The 27,219-nt window shown below is 37.4% G+C and overlaps 1 protein-coding gene across 1 annotated transcript in view; it reads left to right on the top strand.

Moving 5' to 3' along the window:
• Positions 1-453: 453 nt before the first annotated feature.
• Positions 454-27,219, top strand: part of LURAP1L (leucine rich adaptor protein 1 like) — a 45,246-nt gene continuing 18,480 nt past the window's right edge. Inside the window, exon 1 of the mRNA XM_006208291.4 lies at positions 454-2,103. Coding sequence (XP_006208353.1) covers positions 1,792-2,103 — 312 coding nt within the window. The 5' untranslated portion in view covers positions 454-1,791. The remainder of the gene's footprint in view (positions 2,104-27,219) is intronic.

Here is a 27,219-nt window from a genome sequence, read left to right as displayed (position 1 = left end):
ACATACAATGTCTGACATGTTGATGAGAGAACTTCAGCACCTTTCTCCCTGACACGAAATATTGTTTAAGAGTAGAAATAACATACAATGTCTGACATGTTGATGAGAGAACTTCAGCACCTTTCTCCCTGACACGAAATATTGCATCCAGAAGGCCTGTTCCTATCATTAGGCTTCCTGGATGAGGCTCTGCTAAAAACAAACTCTGAGATGTATCTGCCTATGTGCTTCTAACTGTAAAACCTGAGTAATGTCTCTGGGAGGGACCAAGAACACAAATAATTACTTGTCCCAGAAAGAAGAGCCTGTATTCTGAAATACTCCAATGGAACCCCCAAAACTAGAGTTTACTAGATTGAAAATAATATCCTCTTCTTGAAGTTTATTAACACAAATTCAATGTTGACTCAAACCTATAATCTATATAGCTCATTATAACTTACTCAGTAGAAATATGAACTCAGATGAACAAAGATGGCATGCTTTGGGTTTCTTTTAAATAGTCAAAAAACATAGACAGATTATCAAAGACAAGTTTTTCACTAGTTATGGTCAATATTTTCCCACCATAATTAAGGTGAAATCATCTCTGCAACTTCCTCCTTTTAAAATCCACCACTATCCTTAGCAGTCATATAAATTATTCCGGCTATTTAATTCTTCACATCTGCTTCTGGTGACATACTGTAACATTTGGTAAGACAATTAACTTTGGTTATACATTCTCACTGAACTTTTGGTAAAATGATGACACTTTTTAGTAGTACAAAATCATTAGGCTTCTAAAGGTAAATTTTTGTCATGTAGGAAGATGGGAGATGGGGAGTGATATTACATTTAAAATCATCCTTCTGCCTCTAATACTTGTTACCCGTTGTAAAAGTCGCAGCTACCAGGCAATTTTGCCTGGAAACCTGAAAATCTAATCCCTGTATTAGGTACTCCCAACTAAAACAGGACGATGAAACTACTGCTAACAGCAGGGGTAGGAAATTTTCTGGTGCTCTTCTTGCCTGTGTTATACGGTACAGGGGTTGGCCCGGGTTTGGTCCACCTGCCAGCGGAGTTTAAAGTTTCCGAGGCTTGGAGAAACACAATGACTTGGATCAAACAGCCTAAATGGGAAGAAGGGTATTTCTGCCGCATCGAGGAAGCCGTTAAACTCCTGCTAAAAGAATTCTTTTTTATGCCTCCATACACACGACCGACCTCCTTCCTCTATGCCTGACCAGAAATTACTTCTGACAATCCAGGATACTCCGAAAGCTTGGAGACATATGGCTGGAAAATGAAACGACCCTGGAGTGTGGCCACATCATTATTTTGTGTCGCATGGTACCAGATGGGCACTTGGTGAACGGAGCTGGGATGTGAATGGACAGTTTTATAATGTGAATTTTTCCCCCCATAAAGCTAAAACATATTTCATTTCCCTCTCTTTCGGTCTATAGTACTTGCAATATCACCCTCTCTGCAGTATCCATTAACTAAACTTTGCAGTGGGGTGGCCAAAAAGGAAGAGGATGAAGAGGGCCCTATAATCTTAGTTAAGTGTCGGGGGAGTCGCAGCGCCCCGGGAACTGCGGCTGCGACCCGCCGCGTCCTGTGCGGATTTCAGGCTTGATACCGACCGAGCAGGCCAGGTGGTTATGGAGCGGACGGTGCCCTGGACCTGCCGAGGATAGAGACCTCGTCTCGGGGAGGGTTGCGCTGATCTCGAAGCAGCCTTGGAGGCCACGCCGCCTCTCATCCACAGCATTTTATTACCATTTTCATCATTCTTGAAAAGTCATGGAAGACGGCCCACTGCCCGACCTCAGAGACATCGAGCTGAAGCTGGGGCGCAAAGTACCCGAGAGCCTAGTGCGCTCGCTCCGTGGGGAGGAGCCGGTTCCCCAGGAAAGAGACAGAGACCCCTGCGGGGGGAGCGGTGGCGGGGGCGGTGGCGGAGGCTGCAGCAGCAGCAGCAGCAGCAGCTGCAGTTTCCCTCAATCCTTGTCATCCTCCTCTTCGTCCTCCCCAACCTCTGGCTCCCCACGAGGTAGCCACTCCAGCACCCTGGAGAGGCTGGAAGCCAAGCTTCACCTCCTCAGGCAAGAGATGGTGAGTGTGATGCGCCAGCTGTGGGAGCGGGGGCCCGGGCCGAAAGACGTGGCGACCCGAAGGTGGGGTCGCAGAGACAGGGCGGCTGGGGCGACCGAGCTGAGCGCTGGGCGCGTGGGAAACACCGGGGACAGGAGCGCGCCCGGGTGCGCGTCTGGAGGCAGCCGCAGGGAGACTTGTTTACCCGGGACTTCGCTTGGTCTCGGTTTGCTAAGGTAACAGCGGAGCCTGCCCGGCTCTGTGTACTTTCTGACGCCCACCCGCTGCTCAGGACTCTGACCATTTAGCTGCAAGTCCACGGCCTCCCTGGCACCAGCCCGCCGAGGGTTTGCTGTTACTGAACCCATCTGGGGCCTGCTGTACGCCATTCACACTTTCGGTTCAAAAAGGTGGTTCGGTCCATTGCACTTACTGCAAAAATACTTCCTGGTTTGCCGAGAGGTGGCGCGGCAGGGTCCCAGCAGCCCTTCTCCCTTGCTCACCACTGCTGCCCCCGCCCCTTGGTGCCGCAGCCCAGCCATTCCTAGGCCACTGCTGAGCTGAGTCTCCACAGCTGGTTCAGGAAACAATGGCCCACTCGTCCTTAATGTCCTTATGAATAGCTTGTTTCACTGCTTTGATCCAGAAGAACAGGTGATCCCCAGGCCCAGGGATTTGCTAATGACCACTTCCTACCCTTCCCCCTAAGTTCTCAGTCTGCAATTGTTTTCTGTGCTGTTTGCAAACGTTAGCCTAAGAATAGGACAAATGGCACTAGTAAGGGTCTGAGAAGACTTGTTATTCCGGATGTACTTAGACAGAGACACTTATTTACTTACCATGAACTCCTGGGCAAGTCACTTAACCTCTGTGGACCTCAGTTTATTCAATGAACTGGTTGGAGGAAATGATTCCTTCCTGAATCCTTTTAAGAAAATGACCACAAAACAACAGCATTTTCCACCAGGTTGGAAAAGAGGAGAATTGCAGTGGGTGCCTCAGTCACCCAGAGGATGGTGCAAAGGATTTTCTACACAAATGACCTTACCGACTGGGGCTTTGCCTGAAAAAGAAGTAACCAGAGGTGTTTCCCTAGCTTCTCTCTTTCTGCAGTTGGAACACTGGGAGGGAATAAATTCCACAGCATAAAGTAATCTTGGCAAATATATTGGTGCAAAAAGCCATTCTTCAGAGATCATGTCCTATGTTCAGAATTTTTACCACACTAGCTATACAAAGGCTCCAAAAACGTCTCTCAAGATCTTTTAAGCTGGTCTACTTAAGAACTTAAGTTTTTAATGTCTTAAGTATCCATTTTCTTCCTAATTAGAATGTATCAGATGTTGAAAGTGAATATATATGGAGACCTATACGTATATATGTTTATGTGTGTGTTGATACAACATCTGTAATGCAAATGATTTTATTATGGTATACATGGTTAGCTGCATATACATGTATTATTCAGCAAGTATTTAGTAAGCATTTACTATACCTGGTCATTAACTGAGGGCTCAAAATATAAAATGAAAAGGTCAAAGAGCCTATTTAGGGCTTTCAACTCCCTTGCACTCATTTGCAATTATTATTTGAAGTATATCAAGCCAAGTGTGTTGAAGAATTTTGTAGAGTAAAAAAAAAATCTGGTTACTTTCAACTAAAACTACTTTCTAGCCTTGTCTATTTTTCTTAATGAAAACGTCACAGTTAATAAAAATCTGTTTCCCCAAACTAGATCTTACCATGTATAATGATAATGGTATATTGAAAAATATACTTCAAAAAAGCAAACAGAAGCGGTAACAACGGCAGTAGCAGAGTACTAAGTTGACTATTTATTATTTTTCCTATGTGAAGCTTCAGTTATATATGGACCTAGGAGAATTTCTGCCACAACAGATGTTTTGTGTTCAACTCTGTACTCTAATAAAGGTCTCTACCGAGCAAATGATAACACTGGCTATGAGTTTAGAGGGAAGGGGTAGAAAATGTATATTCCCCTGCCAATGAGACAGTTTTCCCCCATTTGATATAACTCTTGCAAGTGCTAAAAAGCCCAGCTTCAGCATAATTGCAAAGCAACAGATTTGTTTTTATGTAGACTTGGCAGTTTTGTTATAAACATGGAACAGATGCAGTTCTGCTGTTCTGTCTCCTCCTAGCATCCCCATGGAGTGAAGCCAGGCAATGCCCCGTGAGTTTGACGCTTTTCTGCCCTCTGCCCTGTGCAATGAGTCAGCCCCCTTGTAATATGCATGACCTCACATTTCTTGCTCATTACTTTGAGTTGTTCACAGAGTTTTCTTCTGGATGGTCTGGAATTATCAGGCTTTGGTCCTGCCCTCAGAACTCCTTCCAAAGAAACACCTTAGTCATGTACAAGACTTTCTAGAGACTTCCAGGAATGAAGCCTCCCTTCTTTATCTATCAGAAGATATGTGTATACCATTGTCACTACAGTACAGACTTGCACGGATGTAATCTCTACCTTTCTAGTTCTTTACATACACGTGATTTTACCATTGTCTCTCTCATATCCTTTTACGGTTTTATGAATCATTTCCTTAACTCCTATCTATAAATATTACAACCAGTGCTCTCTGAGGTCTGTGAGGTGCAGGTGTAGAGGAAGCAAGTTGAGATTGAAGTGGGGAGAAAAACTGTTTCTGTGGCCATTCTTAACGTTGAAACTCTTATTAATAACATACACTTAACAAAGGGTGTGGGAAGGAAAAATACTGGAGAAGAAAATTTGCAGGCATATATTTGATACAAGAGGCCTATTCAAGGTAAACAATGGAATGTTTTAGACAGGGAGCAAATCATCCCAATGTGTAAAGTATTTTTATTTTGACTTTAGACATAAGGAAATTTGACCATACAATAAGCAAATGCAGGGATCCACACAGGAAATTTACAACAAAATTGGAAAAAGGATGTCAGACCTCTTGTACAAAGTCTGCCCAGTCGTATTTGTTCGCTACTTTTTAGTTCACTGAGTGCTTTGATATCTGTCATGTTGTTGGAGCCTGAAGTCATCCTGGGAAAGAAGTATTTTCATCCACATATTGTGAACGAGATGACTATGTCTTAGTGATGGTTGAGAAAACAGGCCAAGGTCACAGAGCTAATGAGTGAACAGAATCTCCATTTAAACTCATATCTGACTCCACGTCCTGTGTTTTCCCCCATTACAGTCTGCATCCCAATCATTTCTCTTCAAAATGCAATATAGTTCTTACAAATCTGTGATAAGCCAGCAGTCCCTAGAGTACTGAGGAACCAAGAAAAAGCAGCTATCAGGATGCATGTCAAGGGCTGTCTCAGATATGGGTTTATTCCAAAATCAGCAGATACTTACTGAGTGCCTACAGTGTACCAGGCCTGCTTTGAGACCTTGAGAATATAGTACAAAATGCCTACTTTTAAAAAGTCAGTCTTGGGAGGTCCTGTCCTGCGTTTGAATGTTGTATCCCACTGTCTATACAGACTTCTTTAACAAAATTTTCTTAAGAATGAGACTTTAAGCATTACTTATCAAATACTACTCTAAGCTTTAGAAGGTCTCATAATATCCAAAATATTTTTCTAGTAAGTGTAAACAGTCTCTGTCAAAGTCTATGTTTACCACTTATTAATAAATTTCATATTGCACTTTCCTTTCACAAGATGGTCAAAGGATTTTTGTGCTATCTCAGTAGGTCCATATCATATCATACTTCCAGTTTGAGAGTGAAAATTACTCTCCTCAGTTTACTCTGGACGGAATTTGAAATGCAGAAGACTATAAAGGCAATCACTGAAGAATCAGAGCCTGGCGTTAGAAACAATCTAATGCAACCTCCCAAGTTCGCCTTTCCTGATAATTCAGAACATCAAAGTAGAGTTTAGAATGAGGTGTATCCTACCTATTAATGCCCCATTCTAGATTTTAGTCCATTCTGTATTATGTTGGAATGGTCAAAGCAGTGCCATTATGAATAACTAATTTGAAGATACTGTTTCCTGATTTCCATATTTTAGCAACAATATATTTGCACAGCAGCTGTGTAATAGGGAGAGAGAAACAGTCTCAAACTAGTTACTGATCTTGTCTTACTATGAAAGCATTCAAATACCTCACCCAATTTTTCACCTCTTGCTTTAATAGTTTTCTAGGCAAAACCCAGGGCTGGACACAAACACCCATAGATACAAGGCACATAAATGATACTAGAAGAACATAAACTAAGATGTCAAAATTTTTGAGAAGGAAAGATTTCTACTTGGTTTTTATTGATCTTTTCCACATTTCCCCTTGTATTAAATGGCTTGCCTATTTTGTAATAAAAAGAAAAGCTATGTTATATTTCCTCAAATAGAGATCATAATTTCATTAACTTAACTTCACAATTGCTTTGCACATGTCAAAGGCTAGGCGATTTCTGTCATTTGCTCTATAAGAATTTCAAGACTATTTTTACTATTTTATCATTTAGGGTTTTTTTTTTTAATTGGACAAAAATGAAAGGAAAACCCTTAGGGATATACTGAGAAGCTGTAAAGTGGAAGGCTTCTTCCTTGATGGGTTCACAGGATAGCTGAAAAGATCAAATGGGAATATAATTCTGCCAGAGAAAAGATTACAAATCAACAGGTCAGCAGGTGCATGATGCTGTAGTGGAAATCAGATCTAAGTGTTGAGATTGCAAGATAAAGCTGAGCAGATTTCTCAGGGCAAATGTGCCTTGTACAAGGAATTAAAAGTGCTGATAACTATGCAAATTAAGGGCTTAATATTAGGGATAAAGACGTCAAGGAGATGAGGAAATCTGATTCCTAAACAGTGGCTTCTTCTGTCATTTTGTACATGGAATGTTATTATTAGACTTACTCAACCCAAAAAATCTTGTTGCTACATGTTCCCTTCCACTGTGGCTCGAAATTGACAGCAGTGCAGACAAAGGTAGTAACGTTACTTTGCTAGAAACACACAGAATTGAGAGTATTTATACATAACTTGAAAACAGACATATTCAGAAACTGAGGAGCCCTGCCCTGCCCCTAGGAATGTATGCTGAATGAAAACAATTACCTTCCATTCCCCTCAAGTTGCCCAACCTACTGCTCTGATCTGGTGAGGCCACAAATTTTATGAGAATTTTTTAACTTCTCATAAAAGATCATGTTTACTTCCTTGGTAGCATTAAAAACATATATATTACTTTCTATTTTATAGGAATGAGCCACAATGAAAAGACTTTTTCCACATATTAAAACTTCAGTATTTTTAAGAAAGTACTTCTGAAATTAGGATTCATGGCTGGAGTCTCTGGGGTCCCTGAGAATTTGTTATTTATGTCTGTTTTTTCTATGAAGAACGTTCCGTTTTGTTTTACTTTAAAGGGTGTTTATTCACTACTCAGTGGTGGACCTCTGGTTTGGCAGAACCTTCACAGGCTTTGGAATCAGACAAGCTGGGATACCAGTCAAGCCCAGAGCAAGTCAGGGTACAAACAAACCAACAGGGCCCACCAGGCTGCCAAGGCCTCGAACCCTGTCCTTGAAGAGACTTTTAGCCCATCCTCCCCGGCAGGAGGGCCTGTCCGACTCTCAGTGGCCCTCATTCTGGTCTTGGTTCTTTCACTCACTGGTGTGTGGCAGGGACCAAGTTATACAACCATTCTAGGACTCGGCTTTCTGTTAATAGTGATAAAAGCATCTCTATTAGGGCATTGTAAGCATTCTACAAAATAATCTAAGAAAATCCACTGGTCCTTACACATGCATTGAAAAGCAGTAAGGGTGATGACAGCGGTAATGAGTGTTATGTGGGTTACGTGGCTGTTCTGAGGGTCTCACACAAGTGGTCCTAGATGGACTGATGGAAGTACGGGCACCTCCTCTACCAGACTGACTATCATAGCACCTCCCATGTGGTCAGGTTTTCCACAGAGGCCACGTCTCCACACAAAATCCAAAAAGAAACATGTACAGCCTTTGCCCAGCTTCAGTGTAAGCAGAGCATACTAGCATAGATTAAAGAATTGTGGAACATCATTTCTGGTAGCTTAAGAAGTCTGAGGAATTGAGACTGATACTTGGTTACTTATCAGTGAGGCTTTTCTATGTGCAAGGCACTGTGTTAGTTTAACATTTATATGTGATCCCATTGGAATCTCATACTAACCTTAAATAGTTGTTTTCACAACTATTTTATAAAGCTTTGAGGTTTACTATTAATGCTTACGACTACTGAGATAGTAAGGGGGTGAGCTAGGTTGAGGTCAGAATCTGAGCCTTCAGAAATGACTGTGCTGTTACAGTTCATCCTTTAGAGTACCCTAAAGCTCATGCAGACACCCAGGATTCAATGTACATATGTGATCTTCTTCCAGAATTTAAAACCATTGAACATGTTAAACTGCATGAGTAGTTATCATAAGCCCTCCAAAAACTAAAGACACCTGTCTCAGGAACACTGAAGATTTGGATAAACATATGCAAAACCCACCTGGTTTCCTGCAATTACACCCTTTCTTTTTGCCATTATCACCAAGATCTCCATAAAATCTCCATCCCACCCAGTAAGAGCGGCTAGTGAGGAATTCCCTGCCCCAACCAATTCAGGACTCAGAGCTCAGTAGTGGAGCTCAATTGTGTTCACGACTTCAGAGTTTTAAAAGCTTACCACTAGTAGCATTTTAGTTTCCTGAGATGCTCTCTTCAAGATAAAGCTTGGATCTTAGATAACTCACTAGGGAGAAATACAAACTGGGAATCTTGACACCTGCCGTGACTTCCCAGATGTGTGCTTGGAACATAGTGATCCAAATTGTGTTTAATGTAAGCTGTTTATAGTCTTCATAAAGAAAAAAATGTATTTTCAAACATATATTTCAAAAGTCTGTCTTAGACTTTAAAATCAAACCTGAATAATTCATCCTTTTTTAAGAAAGGGCTAACTATTGGGCTAGATGTTTATATATAGCTATTATATGTTCATTTCACAGACAAGGAAATTATGTGACTTACAGGGGTTAAGTAATTTGAGTGGGTGACTATAAGTGGTTCATTCAAACAAGAACCACTGGCTGTATATTGGATCCAAACTGCTCCCAAACTGTACTGTCTCTAAGCACTAGAAATTATGGCCATTTATTGTTAATGCATATTTTACAGTAATTTCACCCTGCAACTACCAGTGGGTCTTTCAGAATTCCATTAAAAATAGTATTATTTTCTTTTTAAAAATTAAATGTATGTTCTCTTATTATAAAACTTTCATAAATATATACATATTATAAAAAGAAAAGCAAAAGTCCCTTTCACCTACTCCCAATACACCTCCCCTGTATTACTCTTTACCTCAAAGGAAACCACTGCTGACAGTGTGCATTAATCCTCTCGGGTCTTTTTCTGTCTTTGCCTGTACACACACACACACACACATATACACTTACATAATTTTAATGTGTTTGGACTTCATTTTTTAAAGTTTACATAATAATATTTTATTATGTCACCTGACACTTATTGGATAATACAATATGCTGGTTGGTGGTGTAAACAGTTTTCGTGTATTATACCATTTCATTCTCACTCCTTACCCACTTAATGAGGTAGACACCATGGGGTGTTAGGTAACAGGAACAGATTCCTGATAAGAGTTTAAAACACATTTGTCTAGTCAATTTTTATCTTATTCTGTCAATTCTCTTATATGAACCTCTACTAGTTGCTAATGAAAATGAGAAGACTCTACTTTGCTTTTTATACTAAATGATTATCCAAATATTCAGTAGTTCTTTTAGAAAGGTAAATTCCATTCACAGACGTCTGACTTAATCAGACATACTGTTCAGTTGAAGAAGTTGTTAAGTCTTCAAATTGGGATGTATTTCTCCCCAACCACATACCGTTTCAATATAACCTTAATGAGGTTTTTTTCCTGGTAATGACAGTATCAATAAAATTGCTAAAACTTGGACCAAAAGGCTAACATGGCATAAGCTGACCCATGCCACATGGAGAAAGCAGGATGGCCACCCAAGAAATTAAAGTGCCTTCAGTCCTCGTGGTTCCAAACCATCTTGGATTTGTTCAGACTTCGGAAGGCTCATGATGACAAGAGAGATTCTATTCCTAGAGATCAGATATAAGCAGAATACTGGATTTGTCAGTTGGAGAAATAATTAATATCCTTCAAATTGACTCTTACAAGAAAGTGATATATAAAATTAGAATTATAATGTATTACTGACGCATTTGCCCTCTCCCTGGAGGCCCATGTCATGGAAAGTTAGCTGACTGGTCAAGCGAGGCATCAGGGCAAGAGTGAGATAAGAATTTGATCGTGTCCTGGCACTGCTGGATCCAGCACTTCATTTGGCAGCATCAGGACAGCCACTTCCCTTAACTGTCCTGGTTGGCCTGCCACCATGTCCACTGCTGCTCAGCATAGGCTGTAACTGACACATCTTATCCTTCAAAATGTTAATCTCATCAACCAGGAGCTGGTCATACTAGATTGTCTCTTGGGTAAGTTTTCAATCTTGATGTCTGATGTCTTATGATTGACTTCAGACTTTTCAGAGGATAATCACTGCCTTCAAGTCTAAGTTGTAGGGAGCATGTCACATTCACGGTTACATCCCCTCTACTATCAGCATTCCATTGCTTTTACAGAATAGTTTTTAATTTTTAAAAAACATTCTGGATAATATGGCTTATTTTTATGTAAAAAAAAATGACCAGGATTATCCACTTGGAATTAAAAGTATGGAATATTCCTTTTTTCTCTGTATTTTAAATTAGGACACCTGAAGTGAGCCAAATTTAAGTCTTTGACTTTCCATATACATGGCGACCAAAACGAAACTGTTGTTATATTAGTACCACCTCAGTAAACTCATTAAAAGGATTTAACATCCACAGCCCAAACAGTGAGATATATCTAGTGCAACTCAAAAATTGCTAGCCCAGGCTATTCTTCTAACAGTCTCTGTGACTTTTTTTCTTTTTTGCAAAAGACATTTAACTACATTTGTCTACACTGATTTGTTGTTTTGGTGCTAACCCAACAAAGCTTGAACCCAAAATTGAGAAGGAAAGACCTTCCTCGTAGTGATAAAGTCCAACTTTCAAGGCTGCTCAATTCATAGAACTACCTGTATAGTTCCTCTGCTGAGAATTTAATCACAAAGAGCTACTGCTGGCTCCTTATTGATGTAGAGTTAATTTTGTTCCCAGGTTTTCCCTTAATTTCATAAAATGTTTAAATTGATACACACGCTATTATTAAAACATGCCAATAGTACAAAAGAATCTAAAGTGGAAAACAAAACTCCCCATATTCCTTTTCCTAATTTCCAATCACTGAAGACAACTACTATGAATTATAATTTTTGGATATTCCTAGAAATTTTCTGAACATACACAAGCATACCTATATTTCCTTACATATATTTAGCTATAATTATAGACATATATTTGTGGATGTATATGTGTGTTATTTTAAAATTGAGACTCTTAGGAGCTCATGTGGCAGCTAGTTTTCTAGATTCAGCAAATATTCTAGTATTGAAAAAATATATATATACATAGTTTCAAAATACAACTTATAATTCTCCTACATTGGACGGATTACTGGCAAAGGACAGCAGTTAGAGTCACTCTATTTGTATAAAAAATACTGCAGTTGATGAGGCAAAAAAGACAGAGTCAAATAATCTAGAAATAGAAAAGAACATTGTAGAACCCTAGGGTAGGAAGAAACTTTATAATTTATCTAGACCACTGGCACCCTAACCCATTGATCATCCATCCTTGGATGAACTTCAGTGATGGGGACTTCACTGGCTCCCAAGGCAGATCATTCCATTTTCAGACACCTCAATTCATTATACTTGTTAATTGGCAATTCCAGTTGTTCACCAAAAGACAAACTCTATAATCAGTCATTAAGGGGTTAAAAAACAAAAAAAAAGCAACTCCAGCTTGTGTACCTACAAGCTATGGGTTTATAGCTTAAGATGGAAGCTCTGCCAGGTATAAAATACAATGAAAGCTTGATGAATTTCTCCTAGGTTATATGTAAATAACTAAAATAAAAGACTTTCTTGCAAAATGAAAAACAGAATGGCAATGCCATGTACTGGCAAGGATGGAGAGAAACGGGCACTCTCCTGCACTGCTGCTGGAAGAGTATGTGCAAAGCTCCTTTTTAGAGGTAAACCTGACGCTGTAATAAAAAAAAGGGATAGAAGAAAATACTCGACGTAACAATTCTGGTACCAGTAGTACTTAAGATAAATATAGAAATTTATCCTAAAGAAATAGAAATGAGTATGTACAAAAATATAGTTTGTGTGTATCCTTGGTATTATGTATGACTGAAAAAAATGGGGATAATCTAAATGACCAATAAGGGTAAGTGGGTTATCTAACTGCATAGAAATCAGTGTAGATGTTAAAATTATGTTATTAAATTATATAAGAAAATGATCATGGATATATACATGCTTAGAACAAAAGGCTGGAATCAAATATCCCATAATATTAACAGTGATTTCACTAGATGGTGGTGTTATGGGTGACATTTTAAAATTTTCCTGTTGAGTTTTTTTGTTTTAGCCACTTTCTCTGCACGAAGTATACACTGTATTTTGATAAGAAAAAGACAGATAAATAGAATTTTTTTAAAAAGCAATGAGGATTGTCTTTAGCATATGTAAAGCTGAATTCAGGGAATCACATCTCTGCCTTTTACCATCAGTGTGTCTTCAAGCACACAACGAGTTTAACATATGCGAAGTACCTGGGATTCTGCCTACTAAATAGTTAAGCACTCATTAAGCATTAGTTTTTTTGTTGTTGTTTTGGGTTTTATTGTCCTTCTTGTTTGATTAATGGAATAACTCACTCTTTCACACTTATAGGAAAAGATGAGACTAGAAGTTTTCATATTACTCATCTTTCTCTTCCATTCTTTTATTCCTCTTCCTAGAAGAGGTGGGGGGCAGGGCTACATGTAAAGTAACTTCCTGTCCTGTGCAACCTGCACTTGAATTCCTCCATTTGGCATTAAGCATCCCTGCAAGGGAGCAACACCGGGAATGATTAGTGCCAATAAGAACTGGTCACGTCAACTCTGGAAAGTCCTATCTGCAGAGTAAGGTGAATTAAAAACCATCTGACCCTTCAGGATTTTAGTCACAGATGCTAATCACGGACAAAACCACCACAAGAGGGTAAAGGAGTAGAAGACTACTCTCAGAAATATTTACAAAACATTCCACATCCTCTTCATGTGAGCCTTATCCTTCCTGCCTTATGCTTCCTTCCAGGAAATATTATGTTTCTAATAGACGTTCACATGGGTTTTTAGAGAGCAAATTAGTCACTGCTCAGAATGCAGAAAATGCTAAGAAATAACTGGTTAACGACAAAGCCCTTTTCAGTATTTCATGGGTAAGAATCTGAAACCATACTGTAGCATTCTACCAATTTACACAGTGATGATAAAATTGTATTGTAAAAAATAAAACTCAAAAGAGCCATCAATTTAATCACTTCGATCAGTGATTTTATACTCATGCTGTAAAACTTAATGATTTAATGGTATTCTAAATATTGTTTACTGGCAAAAGTCTTTCTGCAGGAAAAGCACATGATATTTTAAAACATATTTCTAAGTATCTGGAGCTCAAGATTTCCATAAGGTGAAAGTCTGACAAAATTCTATGTACATGACTTCACTGGTCACTTTACTACTGTGTCATGTTGAAGACTGTATTTCAACTGTCTTTTTGTCCCTCCTTGTAATCACCTGGAGGACAGAGGCTATGACTAATCGATACTTGTGTTTTGCTAATGCCCAGGGAATTACCTGGGGACTCAACATTTGTTTAATGTGTAAATTAAAATATACCTTAGTCCTGTTTCTAATTGCTGTGTTTGGAATGCATCGGCAACACTGCCTTTTTGGACTGCAATACAGACCCTCAGTCTCTCCTCTGACTCGCACCAGCCACGCCCAGTCCCCTGGATCTTAGGTCCTTGGTTAAGGAAAGAGTCAAGTATCTTTACAATGTGTTACTGCAACACTTCACAGGAAGGAAGGGAGGGAGGGAGGAAGAGGGAGAGGAAGGAAGGAAGGACGGACTTTTCTTTCCGCTGGGAAGTGATGCAGCACAGTTTCCTCTCGGTCGCAGGACCTACTCTATCCTTAGATACTGTCAGTATCAGGAGCCAGCGCTCTAAGGGGTACTGGCAACACAGAAATGAAAGTGTTATTTTCTTCTCTGACAGATGTGCAAAGAAAGTGCACATTTTAGTTTCTGCCATCCTCTTTTCCTACCCTGGAATAAGGTTTTGAAGTTCCAGAGGGAAAAGAAAGAACTTACAAGAAAAAAAGACACCACTTATAATATATAGTATATATATGGATAGATGATACAGTCTCTGTGGTTTTGGATGAAAATGAATAGTAACTTCTTTGGGCAGCCTACCATAGCACCTGGGTAGCACTGCTTGTCAGGGCGTTACTTCTCTGACTACTCCTGGCGTATAGTATAGACTTGGGAACCTAGGAGTACAGTGTGACTCAGGCACTCGTATCCAAGGTGTCTGGGGCAGTGAGCAAACTTGCAGTGAACATCATGAGCCATGTCCTCAGGGTATGTTAGACAGATATAACGAGAAAAGCTAGGTTTCCTGAGTATTTGTTTTAAGATTCTATAGCTGGAAGGGGTTTCTAGGAATCAACCCAGTTTTCTGTTTTTAATTTGTAACTAGGGTTGAAAGATGGTTCATCTTTGAAAGTTCAAAAAATGGCCATCAAATATTCTAGTATTACTACCAAACCAGCAACTCTATGGGTTTCCTTCTGAATTTTTTTTTATCCCTATATAAACTTTTATTTTCTTTTTAAAGCTTGTTTAATGAATCTTTAAAAAAAAAAAGTCCCACTTAACAGAGGCACTGAGGATTGAACCTAGGACCTCATGCATGCCAAACATGTGCTCTACCACTGAGCTAAACCCCCCACCCCCTGAACTTTTAAACAGTACTCATTTTCCCAAAGGCATTGGTTTTACCATCTTCCAAGAGGCTATAGTACATAGACTTTTGCTGCTTTTAATTTTCAGATTTCTTATTTATATCATCCACAGAAAAACTTCCAAGTGGAGGTTTAAAAAAAAACACTTTTATTGTAAAATAATGTTAGACTTTACATAAAAGCTACAAAAAGAGTACCTAAAATCACTACATAACCCCCACCCGAATTCTCCCACATGGTAACATTTCATCTTTACCTTATCATGCTCTCCCCTCTCTCTCCTTCTCTCTTTCCCTTCCCCCTGAACACATACACACACTTCTCCTTAAACATTCTTCAACTTGAAAGTTGCATACATGAGATTACTTTACCTCTAGACACTTCAGTGAGCATTTCTCAACAACAAGAACAGTCATGGGACATACATGTTGTCCTTCCTCCCTCCTCTGTATATGCAGTCATCATCAATGACTTACATCACATCTTCCTGCTGAGTTTAGACCTGTTCTAAGAATATCAACTGAGCAGCACAGGTGGACACCCTACATCAATCAGAAGTCTATGTCAGGCCAGCATTCAGTTAAATAATACGAGTAGGTCTACCGGAAGCCTAGCGGGGGCAATTCGAAGAACGTGCCCTCAATTTCCCACTTTCCTATTGACTCCCAGAAATCCTGCACTCACAAAGTCATCTTTTCAGCCAGAGATTGTGATCTGTATTAAAAAACGAAAAATGAAAGAACAACTGGAAGATTTTGGACCCTAGGTGGTATATTTAGTAAATACATTTTGAATGTTAGATACACTAACAACACTACTGTCTTCTACTATTTAAGTTGTATAGGGGCAAGGATGCTGAGAGCCAGTTTTGTTAAGTGAGGAAGAAGAGAGAAAAGGACACAGGAAAAGGAAATAATCTTTTAGCTTCTTTGTCTAGGAAAAGATTTTTTTCTATGAGCAATTATTGTGCACTGTATACCATAGTTTACAAAGCATTCTCACATATACTATTTCTGTCCTCAGTCTTGGGGTTATCGGGTTACAACTATTAGGCAATGAATATACCTTTTGCAGCATGTGCTATTATACAATGTTTAAAGCATATATTTGCTAGGATATAGTATTTGCCCAGTAAATGTGACCATTAATAATAGCCTTCTGCCTGATGCACTTGCTTGGCCAAGGAAGTAATTAATCAAGCTATGCTATGACTATCCCCATGTGCTATATTAAATTTAGTTTTTAAAATTCAGACAAACTCCTTTTGGGGATTATACTTAATAGTAAACTCCAAACGTTGAATTCACTCTTGAAAAATATCTACCTGTTTTTCCTTTAACCTGGTTATGTTCAGAGTCTGCCAGCAACTATAGCCCTGACCACCATAATGAAATCGATAAAACTGACATAGAATTTTAACTTTTATAGTCTGCTTCTTAAGTTGGCGTTTATTACTTCAATTTTAAAAACTGTGTGTTGGCTTTATAATGTAACACCTATTCCAAATTATTCCTTATTTGGAAGTTTTTAAAAGTTAGCTTGGAAACACCAGATTCAATATGTGAGAAGGTAGTCAGGATAGCAAAGAGATTTATAGTCTCTCTCTCTCTCTCTCTCCCTCTCTGTGTTTTTGTCACTGGGGAAAATGAATCAGACTATGAGAAGGATTATTTTGATAGACATCAGATTCATGATGAAATGATGAACCCACAGGTTTTAATGGGCACCAATCTTACATAAGGATTTGGAAATGGATCTTGAAATTTCCCCCACTCAGTCCAGTTCCCCTCCCTCCAACCACCATCCTTTGGTAGCCTAAGAAATCACTGCCATGTCTACTAAGTAACAAGCACCCTGCTTCAATATAATTATACCATTGTGAAATAAAATCTGGATTCTCCGTATCAGTATGTTTAATGTAAAATGAAACTATTTTCTTAGATGTCCATATTAGCAGGATTTCTTTGAGTTGATTTTTATCAGCATATATATTTGTGGTCCACAACCTTGATCTGTACTTTGGAGCAGAGTTAGACTGAAGGACATCTTGTATGTCCTCCTCAGCATTTTTGGGACCTGTTCAGTGACTCACTGGCAGTAATTTTTAATTGTCCCCCTTTCCAACCATGTTACAATTTACATTTATAAGTGGGATTTAAAGAGACCAATTTTATGGAAGATGGGAAACTTATTCAGTGGAGCAAAAGACTATTTCCACACTACTGAAGTTGAAATCTTATACAGATTCATGCAAGGTAAGATCAGGAATTTTGAGATCTTAATGGTTGCCATGTATTATATTAATGTATACTACAACTTTAAAGGGAAGTTAAGAAGACACAGTAAAAAAAAATTTCTTCAAACAGTAGTCCTTCCAGTCACCGTACAAAGCAATCTTTTTAGTGAACCATAACTTTACTTGGCATCAGACATGGAAAAGTGAACATGATTTTAAGGGTGGTGCCAACACAAAATGGAATTGCCCAAACATTTTGATTTAATTAATAAATGAAATTAGTTGAGAATATGAGCATTAGCAGTCCATAAATAAATAACAAGGCTAAACTCACACATAGATGCTACTTTCTGTGTTGGAGATTTTTAGATAATCACAGCATAACCATCTTACCTTACTGAAATTAATAAGCTAGTGGGTTAAAATGATGATTGTTAAAGTCTGTAACACTGTTTTATTTAAAACCACTAACCATTAATGTAAGTCTCCTAGGAGCACTATCAAATGCTCACATTGCTGAGTTGGAAATGGAGATATGGAGACAGTGATTGACAATAGATTAAGACAACGCCAGATTTCCCACTCTCCAAACTGGTTGTTCAGGGTGCCATGGAACAGCCAATATAAATAGAATTCATTTCCATTTACACATTAATTCCAAAAGTCCAGACATCATTACTGGGAATGCTCAGTAATTTCCTAACATTAAGTGCTATGTTATTTTTGTTTGCTTTCAGTCTTAAGACAAGTTGATTCTATTTGGATTTCACCCAAAATTATTTAAGGAGAAGTGAACTTTTCTTTTTTCTTTTTTTTTTTTTTAACATCATTCAGTTGATTTTGTGTCAATAGAATCAAATAACTTGAAAATTTTATCACATGAAACCCAATGCCTTTTTGTAAGCAGAATTTGGTACTACTCCAGGGCACTAACTCTTCTGGGAACAAATAAAATAAATGAAGTATATACTAAGAATGTCAAATTGATTCACACACTTGGAAATGAGTCTAAGAAGAATCTATTTTCCATCTCTTGACCTTACACATGAAATTAATTTTGCCCTAGCCAAATATTTCAGTTGTTCCAGTTAAACACTGATGATGCCTATCTATAGTAAATATACATATTTCCAAATTCCTACTCCTTGTTGGGCCTTGAAGACAGATGGAAACTCTCAGATGCACACCATTAATCATGTAAATCTCCATCTTGGTCATTGTTCCACATCTCTGCTTCTAGAAATATTTCTATAATAGGAATCAAGTAAATATAACACGTATTTTTAAGCATCAACTATATCTCACTCCTAAATAAGCCCCAGAAATACAAATGAAGTTGAAGACATCGATTTAAGGTTACCTGCAAATCAATCTGTCAAGTAAGGCATGGGGTCACCACTAAAACAAGAGCAATATTTAATCTCCATGTTATTAAAATTCTGGCCTAATCCCAAATCCTGATTTAATCTGGTCACGATCTGTAATAAAATGCAATTTTATAAGAAACAAATTATACCATGACTGGGCCTAGGAGTTGGTCCTTTACATCTAAATATATAATCCCACCTCAGTTCCTCAAACGTGCTATGTGTATACTCTTGTCTTTATAGACATTTGTACCTGCTGTTCCTTTTGCCTGGATCTTTCTTCCTCTCCCACCCTATCCCTCACACCTCATCCAATTAACTCTGACTTTTTCATCCTTCAAGTCATACCATTGATAATATTGTAATTTTTTAAACATTTTTTATTGATTTATAATCATTTTACAATGTTGTGTCAAATTCCAGTGTAGAGCACAATTTTTCAATTATACATGAACATATGCATATTCATTGTCACATTCCTTTCTCTGTGATAATACTGTAATTTTTTTACATCCCTCATGAGACTATAAGTTTTCTCATAGCTGGAACCATGTCATTATTTCATTTCTAGAATTTAGCAGAGTGTAAGAGCTCAGCATTGGAGGAATAAGTGAATAAAGCTATGTAGAATGTGATTAGAGAGGAGGGCAACAACAGGTAGAAGTAACAACTTGAGCAAATTTGGAGGCAGCATAAGCATTGATTGCCTAGGAAACTATAATGAGAATGAGGGATATAGATGGGAAGGTTATGTTGGAGTTAATGAAAGTAAGATCGGAAACGGTAAAATAACCCTAATGAGTAGAGAATACCAATCTAAAAAGTTTGAGTATGATTTGATAGTCAATGAGGACAAATAGTAGCTGTTATTTTAAAGAAGTTATGTAACGAAAGCTGTGTTATATTTTTTTAATACTCTCTTTTCTTCTTACAATTTTATTGAAAATCAAATGGTTTCCATGTGTTTTATATTATGGGATCCTTAAAGTATGTTGTACTGTTGAAATACTCACAAACGAGAAGGCACACTGTTCATTTCTGAAAAATGAAAGTATGCAACAAAATAACAAATGACAAAAATATTTTTGGAACAAGGAAACAGAAAATATTGTACTTGCAGTAGATATAAATACTTCCTATTAGTTAAAATGTCATAATTACACAGATTTTTCTATAATATACAACCTCAATAAATTTAAGTCGCCTTTATTAGTATGTTGACGTTTTCTAAACAAAAATTTTAAGTATGTTTTAATTGTCCAAATGACATATATCCATGAACAGCTATTTATATAATTCTCTATGTTTGTGACTGTTTGATTTATTTTGAATTTAATAGTTTTCCTGAATAAAATGTAATACACACCCCTTACAGCTATTTTAGAAAGTACATAAAATTTAAGCAAAGCAAGGAGGGACCAAAAAATCATGATTACATTACCTTGAGGCCATTGTTGTGAGATTTCTGTCTTATTTCATTGAAGTATTATTCTCCTGTAATTTTCCTTTCATTTTTGAAGTTACAAATGTATCTTATATCTTACTGTTGTAGAGCCTATTTTTTTGCTCGACATTGTATGATAAACCTTGTCCTATGTGGTTTTCCTAAACTTAATTCGTATTGCCTGCAAAACATTCAATTTTATGTACATTTCCATAGTATTGGACAGTTAACTTGTTTCTTACACTTTCTGTGATGATGTAACATTTCAGATAATTTCCTTAATAATTCTTAGGCAAGGGGAAAAAATGTCATTCCTTTTGCAACATGATTTTCCAACTCGATTTTTTAATTTTTTTGTCAGACTGAATATTCGAGTAGTTTGTTTTTTGCAAAGGGTGCATGAATGCTGTTTTCTGAGCTCTTGCATAGGGGAAAGGAAACAGGTAAGCATGAGGAATCAGACCCTGACAGACCTCAGTCTGAATCCCAGCTTCATCACTTTCTAATTGTGTGAAGCTGGCAAGTTACTGATCCTCTTTGAGTTGCAACTTGAAATAATAATATCCATCATTTAAAGTTTTTGTGAAGATTAGGATACACACACACACACACACATACAGTATTTGTCATAGTGCTTGGAACAAGTGCTTTATTACAGACTAGGCATCATTTTATATGCTATTATTATTATTGTTGGAATTCTCTGTTGTCACTATGGAAGTTAACTAGGGTTAATTAAAATTTTCTGTGTGGGATTACAAAAACAGTAGGACAAAAATCAAAACAGCAAGTACATTATCAAACCAAAACCTCCACTGTCTCTAAAATGCATTGCTACCAAGATTCATCCTATTTCTGACTTCAACCACAGGGCTTTACTTATGGGTGCTACACTTATTTCCCAGAATCTAATACACAACCTCCAGCTGCTCTTCACCCTACTTCCTGAGCAGTGAATCCTGATCACTGCAAAACCAGCCTATGACTGAAGAGTGGCAATGAGAATCACACCCTAATTAGTTTATAAATGCAGTACATACAGAGTTTTAGGAGGGACCAAAGTCAAGTTTCAGTTGATTGCAAGAATCAGGAGATAGACAGTGGGAAAGGAAAATAGGCTTTTCCCCCCTACTTTTAGAGGAAATTAGGTACAACAGCAATTATGCTTTAATCTGCATCCACCAGGATTTTAATTAGCAGTCTCAAATCCTAGTGATAGTTTCAAAGTTTGAGCTGTTATTGCAGGAGTTTTAGCTTTTTCTCCCCCTATATTATCAGGATAAGCTTTTCAGTTTTGTTTTTACATCAGAAAAGTTTTCAATGATTTTATTTTAGTTGGAATTATATATTTTCTATAATAGAGATATCAAATCAAGCCAAATAGAGTCTTATTTAGAAAATTCACATCCAAGGGAAAATATATGATTTGGCATAATCTTTGCTAATTTTATGGCAAACAGCTGTATAAAATCCAGATATTATTTTCTATAACATGTTTGAATATAAGCACTTTCTGTTTTTAATCATCTGAGTTTATGAATGGTATTTATGGAACCAACTCCAAATAGGTAATGGACTGTTTCTTAAATATGAACAGTAATTTAGATGCTAGTTTATTGGGCCAGCATTCCATCTTAGGGTATCTCTAGTGTTTCTAGTGGATATTAAGTCAAAGTTTTATCACAAGCACCATTCTTGTTTCAAATTTAAATTACAAGCATCATTCTTGTTTCAAATTTAAATTAAAAAAGGCACCTATAATTGTAAAACTGTAAATGCTTCATAGATGAAAATTTCAGTGTAATGTTAGCCTAAGGTATCATCTGAGCAAAAACAGTCAGACTCGGTATTATAATGAAGCTGGGTGTCTGGACACGTCCTAATGAATTCATCGTGTGCCATCTGCTCCAATAATTCCTGCCACCAGCAGCCACCTTCCGCCAGTACGTATTGTAGGTTCACACCTATATATTCTTGACTCCATTATGGACTTTTTCTCCATGGTATGGACAACACTATGACACAAAACCTATCAGCAAACTACAAGTTCTATATTTTAACAGGACGTTTTAAAACTACCGGAAAGTTAGGACCCAATTACGACTGCAGTGCCGTGATTGTTTTCTTTTCCATCCTTTTCACCTTATTTCATAAGAATTAAGAGAAGTGAACCATCCTGTTCCCAGTAGCTCTTTTAAAATGTGGTGACCCATCTGTTGCCATATGCCAGGCATCTGCTTTTATCACCCTCATTTGTGGTCCTTCAAAGCTAGAAGTGATGAATTCACACTGAATTTATGCTAATTTTTACTGCAAGAGAACAGCTATTTGCAAACCATTTAAAATGGCAGCAGTGATTTTCAGACGTAAGGGAATACAAGAGGATAAGAATAGAAATCTGCCATGTATTTTTATTCTCAGCTACCTTTCTGAATAGGTGTGTAACTGTTAGGTAATTGTAATACCTCCACAGCTCCACTTCTTCAACAGCAAAATATAAGAAGTGATTCCCGATTATAAAATATTTGTTGAATTTACATCAAAGTAAGTATGACATCAAATGTAATAGGGTCGACTTGTTCATGACTGCTTATTTAGGTCAGTGGCTGTTTAATCCAAGCTGTAGAATTGTTTTTGCTTTAAAAAAGATGATTTATTTTTATCCAATCCTAAACTGTCTTCAGAAAGAACTGGTGGACTGTTAAAGGCTAATACTACACTGATCAGACTATAGTGTAATGTTTCTCACTTCTTTAGTACTGTGGAAATATCAATGAATTGGAATCAGAAGACAGAGGTCTCAGTTCTCCTTCTTGCACTAAGTGGTAACACAACTTGGGGCAAGTCATCAATCTTGAGTCCGAGTACAAGTCTCACAAAATACAGTAGCCTGACTTGACGATGAACTATGGTTTCTTTTAGCACTAGCAATCTGAGATTCTTATGTCTGTCTTTAAGGTGTGTATTTTTTGGCTGCATGAAATCAATCATGTATGCATTCATCAACCTAATTTTTCAATGTATACATGTAATTCTGAAGTGCAATAGATATAATATCAATGATATTAGATAGACAGAAATAGCACTGACTTTAAAAAATGCCTTATCGAATGTGTATTGTCCAGATTTTCTATCCTGAAAGCCAACTTATAAATAATCTCTTTGAGCAAGGGAATGAGATTTTTATTGGAAACAAATTCAAAGTCTGTTTCTTTGACCTGCTCCATTTAATTGAGTTTCAGAATCCTCAAATACGGTAGACTTTTTTTGTCGTTGTTAATTTGGGTCATTCTAAAAGTAAAGGAGATGAGTGAATTTTTTTAATTGTGCTAAAAAATACAGAACCTAAAATTTGCCATCTTAACCATTTTTAAGTATAAAGTACAGTGCTGTTAACTGACTGTAACTTGTGGTGCAACAGATCTCTAGAAATTTTTCATCTTCCTATGTTGAATCATCTTTGCATTCCAGGAATAACTTCTAGTTGGTCATAGTATATAATCCTTTTAAGTATTTGTTAATTATATCTGGTAGTATTTCGTTGAGGATTTTTACACCAGTGTTAATCAGGGCTATTGATCTAAAATTTTCTTATCGTATGTTATATTTGATTTTCATATCAGGGTAATGCTGACTCAGAAAATGACTTAGGAAGTACTCTCTCTTCAATTTTTTGGAAGAGTTTGAGAAGGACTACTGTTAATATTTCTGCAAATGTTTGGTAGAGTGCTCCAGTGACGCTGACTGGTCCTGGTCTTTGTAGGGAGGTTGTTGACTGATGATCCAATCTTCCTACTAATTATAGGTATAGGGGAGGAAAAAAGTTTCCTCGACGCACTTACAAGCCTCAGCTGGGTCTGAAAATTCAACTGATAAAGACATATTATGAAGAGAAAAGCATACAGATTTATTTAATATAAAGTTTATGTGACACAGAGCCTGCATAAAGACATGAAGGCCTGAAAAAATGGTTAAAACTGAGTATTTTCATATTAGGTTTGATGAAGGGTGGACAGTCATGAAGAAATATCATAGGTCAAAGAGTATGTGCTCAGCATAATAAACTGGAGGAATCTTAGCAGGGCCTGTTCGTTCAGATTCTTTTCAGCATACCCTTGTCTTTGAAGATAAGGGTGCTTCTTCCCTCTGAAGATAGAAAAGGTACCTGTCACATGACAGTTTCAGAGGAGCAGAGCAGAGGGAAAGTGGTCAGAATGACCTTCCAGCCTCTGCCAGCCGTTTTCTCAAACTCCTTAAGCTAAGAATATTCAAGATGCCTCTTTTGGAAGTAGCCTGTCCTGAATCCCATAAGTCTGTTTAGATTTTTTAATTTCTTTATGATTCAGTGTTGGTAGGGTTTCTGTTTCTAGAAATGTATCCATTTCAACGAGGTTATCCAAGTTGTTGGCATATGATTGTTCATGGTAGTTTCTTATAATCCTTTTTATTTCTGTGGCATCAGTTTTAATGTCTCTTCTTTTACTTCTGATTTTTGTTATTTAAGTCTCTCTGTTTTCCTTAGTTAGTCTAGCTAAGAGTTTGTCAGTTTTGTTAATCTTGGGGAAAAAAACAGTTCTTAGTTTCCTTGACTTTTTAAAAATCATTTTTCTATTATCCATCTGTTTCTTTCTGTTTTAATTTTTAAAAATTTCCTTCTTTCTGCTAATTTTGAGTTCAGTTTATTCTTTTTATAGTTCCTTGAGGTGTAAAATTAGGTTGCTGATTTGATTTTTTTTTCTTTTCTAATATAGGTATTTACTACTAGAAACTTCAGGAGTTAACTAAGTTGTATTGAGCACCTTTTGGGCCAGGCTCTATGCTATGTATATCCATTATTTCATGCATTTCCTCCAACCATACTAATATAGTAATCTACTGAGTAATATGTACCATCTTACAGATTAAAGCACTGGTGTAGAGAAAATATTAAGTTAACATGTCTCACTGACCGAAATCCAATAGGTAATTAGTGGAAGAATTGCATTTTATCTTTGACCTTTCAAGATCCAAACCCAAGTTCTTTTTAGGGTATCAGTTTGCCTAAGATACCATTTTCCTATACTGTTTGAGTCTGGAACTTCCTAAGGATATAGCAAAGACATGTTCAAACATACTGAGACAAAAAGGAAAAAGCAAAAACAAACAAGCAAACAAACAAAACAAAAAACCCAGAAACAAACAAACAAAAAAACTATTGTTCCTTAGTTTAGAGAAAAAACAGGTAAATTCTTTCTGTAAAGTGATATAACCAATATATAAGCAAGAATCTGTTAAGATCACTTGATCTTATCTTTGTAATTTTCACAATTTTCAGAAATAGCATCTGGATAGTGGTCTCTCTTGACAAGCTTAGACAGAAACTGATGCCTCTTGATTTTGCTTAGGTATAAAGTTAAGGTGTAAAAGCAATGGAAAATATTTAGGGCTCTTACATAATGACAAGGATCAATTTTGTACCCTTGGTACAAAAAAAAATTTTCCTAGTAAGTTTCCTAAGCCAAGAATGTGATCTCCTAATTATGGTAATATATTGCAATTGTACATAGCACCTTTCATCGGAGAACATCTAACAACTCCACAAGCTATACCAAATTGAGTTTAGCTGCCTCTCACTGAAGTAGCATCAGAATATTATTTGGAAAGTGGTTAAGTCTATTAAAGATGGCTAAAGCTATCAATAAACATGCTCACAGTGAAGTGAATCAGGAGTCACTATATTTTAGGAATCTGTATCCTTGTTCCAAAGAACAGACCACCCAGCCATTTTATTTCCTAAAGGAAAACATGAGATTCTCAAATCATTGTTCATTTTAAGAATTTTTTAGTATATTAACTTTAAACTGCCATAAGGATATAATTTTAAAAGGAATTCTTTAAGGACATTTTTAAATGCACCCATTTAAAAGAGTGTGTTTAGCAATTAAGTTATGAACAATTAATATTACTGCTTTTGAAAGGCATGTAACAAACTTCCTTTGTGTCCATTAAAAAAAAAAAAAAGACAGTATAAACATAGACTTCAGAGAAATCCAAGAATGTTCCAAAATAGGGAGAACTAGTCAAAACTCAAGAGGAAGAACATATTTGTCATGAGAATTTTAAGAATAGTAAGACTGGGTTATGAGGAGGAAACAGGAGATCAGAGTAAGAATTTGGAGTCAAGACCTCCGGGCCTTTCTATGTCACATACTTGAAAAGCACTTCACCCTCATCTTTGCTTCTGATTGAAAAACTGAAAACAGCCTTGCTTCACACGTACAAATAGACTATTTTTTTTTTTTGAATTCTCAGTCTGATTCCTCCTAAGAGTGAATCTATCACTTTAGATTCAGGAGCATGCGGTAGTAGTTTGGCAAAATTACTTACAGTTTGGCAAAATTAGCCCTAGAAGTGTTAGCATCCATTCCAGGAAAAGATGCACGTGATAAAGTTGGCCTGGTGTCAGTCTAAACTGTAGTCTTCGGCTGACATCCCTACACAGCCAGATTATGTTTTCTTTAATACCCTTTGTTGTTGCAATTACTACTGTTTTGGCTGGAGATGCTAATGAACCCCTTGAGGCTCTATAAGAGCTGCTTAGAGTCAGGAGCCCAGGGCACACCAGCAGTGCGGTAACACTCTGAGCAAGAGCGTCTGTTTAAGGCAACGGGGTGAGCTTATCTAGGGAACGGACTGTCACAGCTTTCTCAGAGTAACCCTTGCTCAGCATTCCAGACTCTCCATGATATGCCTCCAAATTACCTCCCCACCTTCACCTCCCACCAGTCCTTATCCTCAGCCCCTCTGGGTGGATGCCACTTCCTGAGCAGGAAACAGACTTAACATCGCTACGCCTTTGCCTGTTTTCCTCATTCCAGGCTCCAATTATAATGTCTCTGATTGAGGCCACCCATACTCTCTCTCTATCCAAATCCATCTTGTTCATCATTATTCAACTGACATAAGTCTTCTTTTCTTAGAGGAAATTAACCCGTACTTATTCACTGCCACATCACCACATATATGGACCTTTTTTCCTCTCTCATCCATCTCTTCACTCAACATACAT

The sequence above is a fragment of the Vicugna pacos genome, chromosome 4 (assembly GCF_048564905.1).
Source record: "Vicugna pacos chromosome 4, VicPac4, whole genome shotgun sequence".
NCBI classification, from domain to species: domain Eukaryota; kingdom Metazoa; phylum Chordata; class Mammalia; order Artiodactyla; family Camelidae; genus Vicugna; species Vicugna pacos.
Note: the sequence above shows the minus strand (reverse complement) of the source record. Positions and strands in the feature narration are given on the sequence as shown.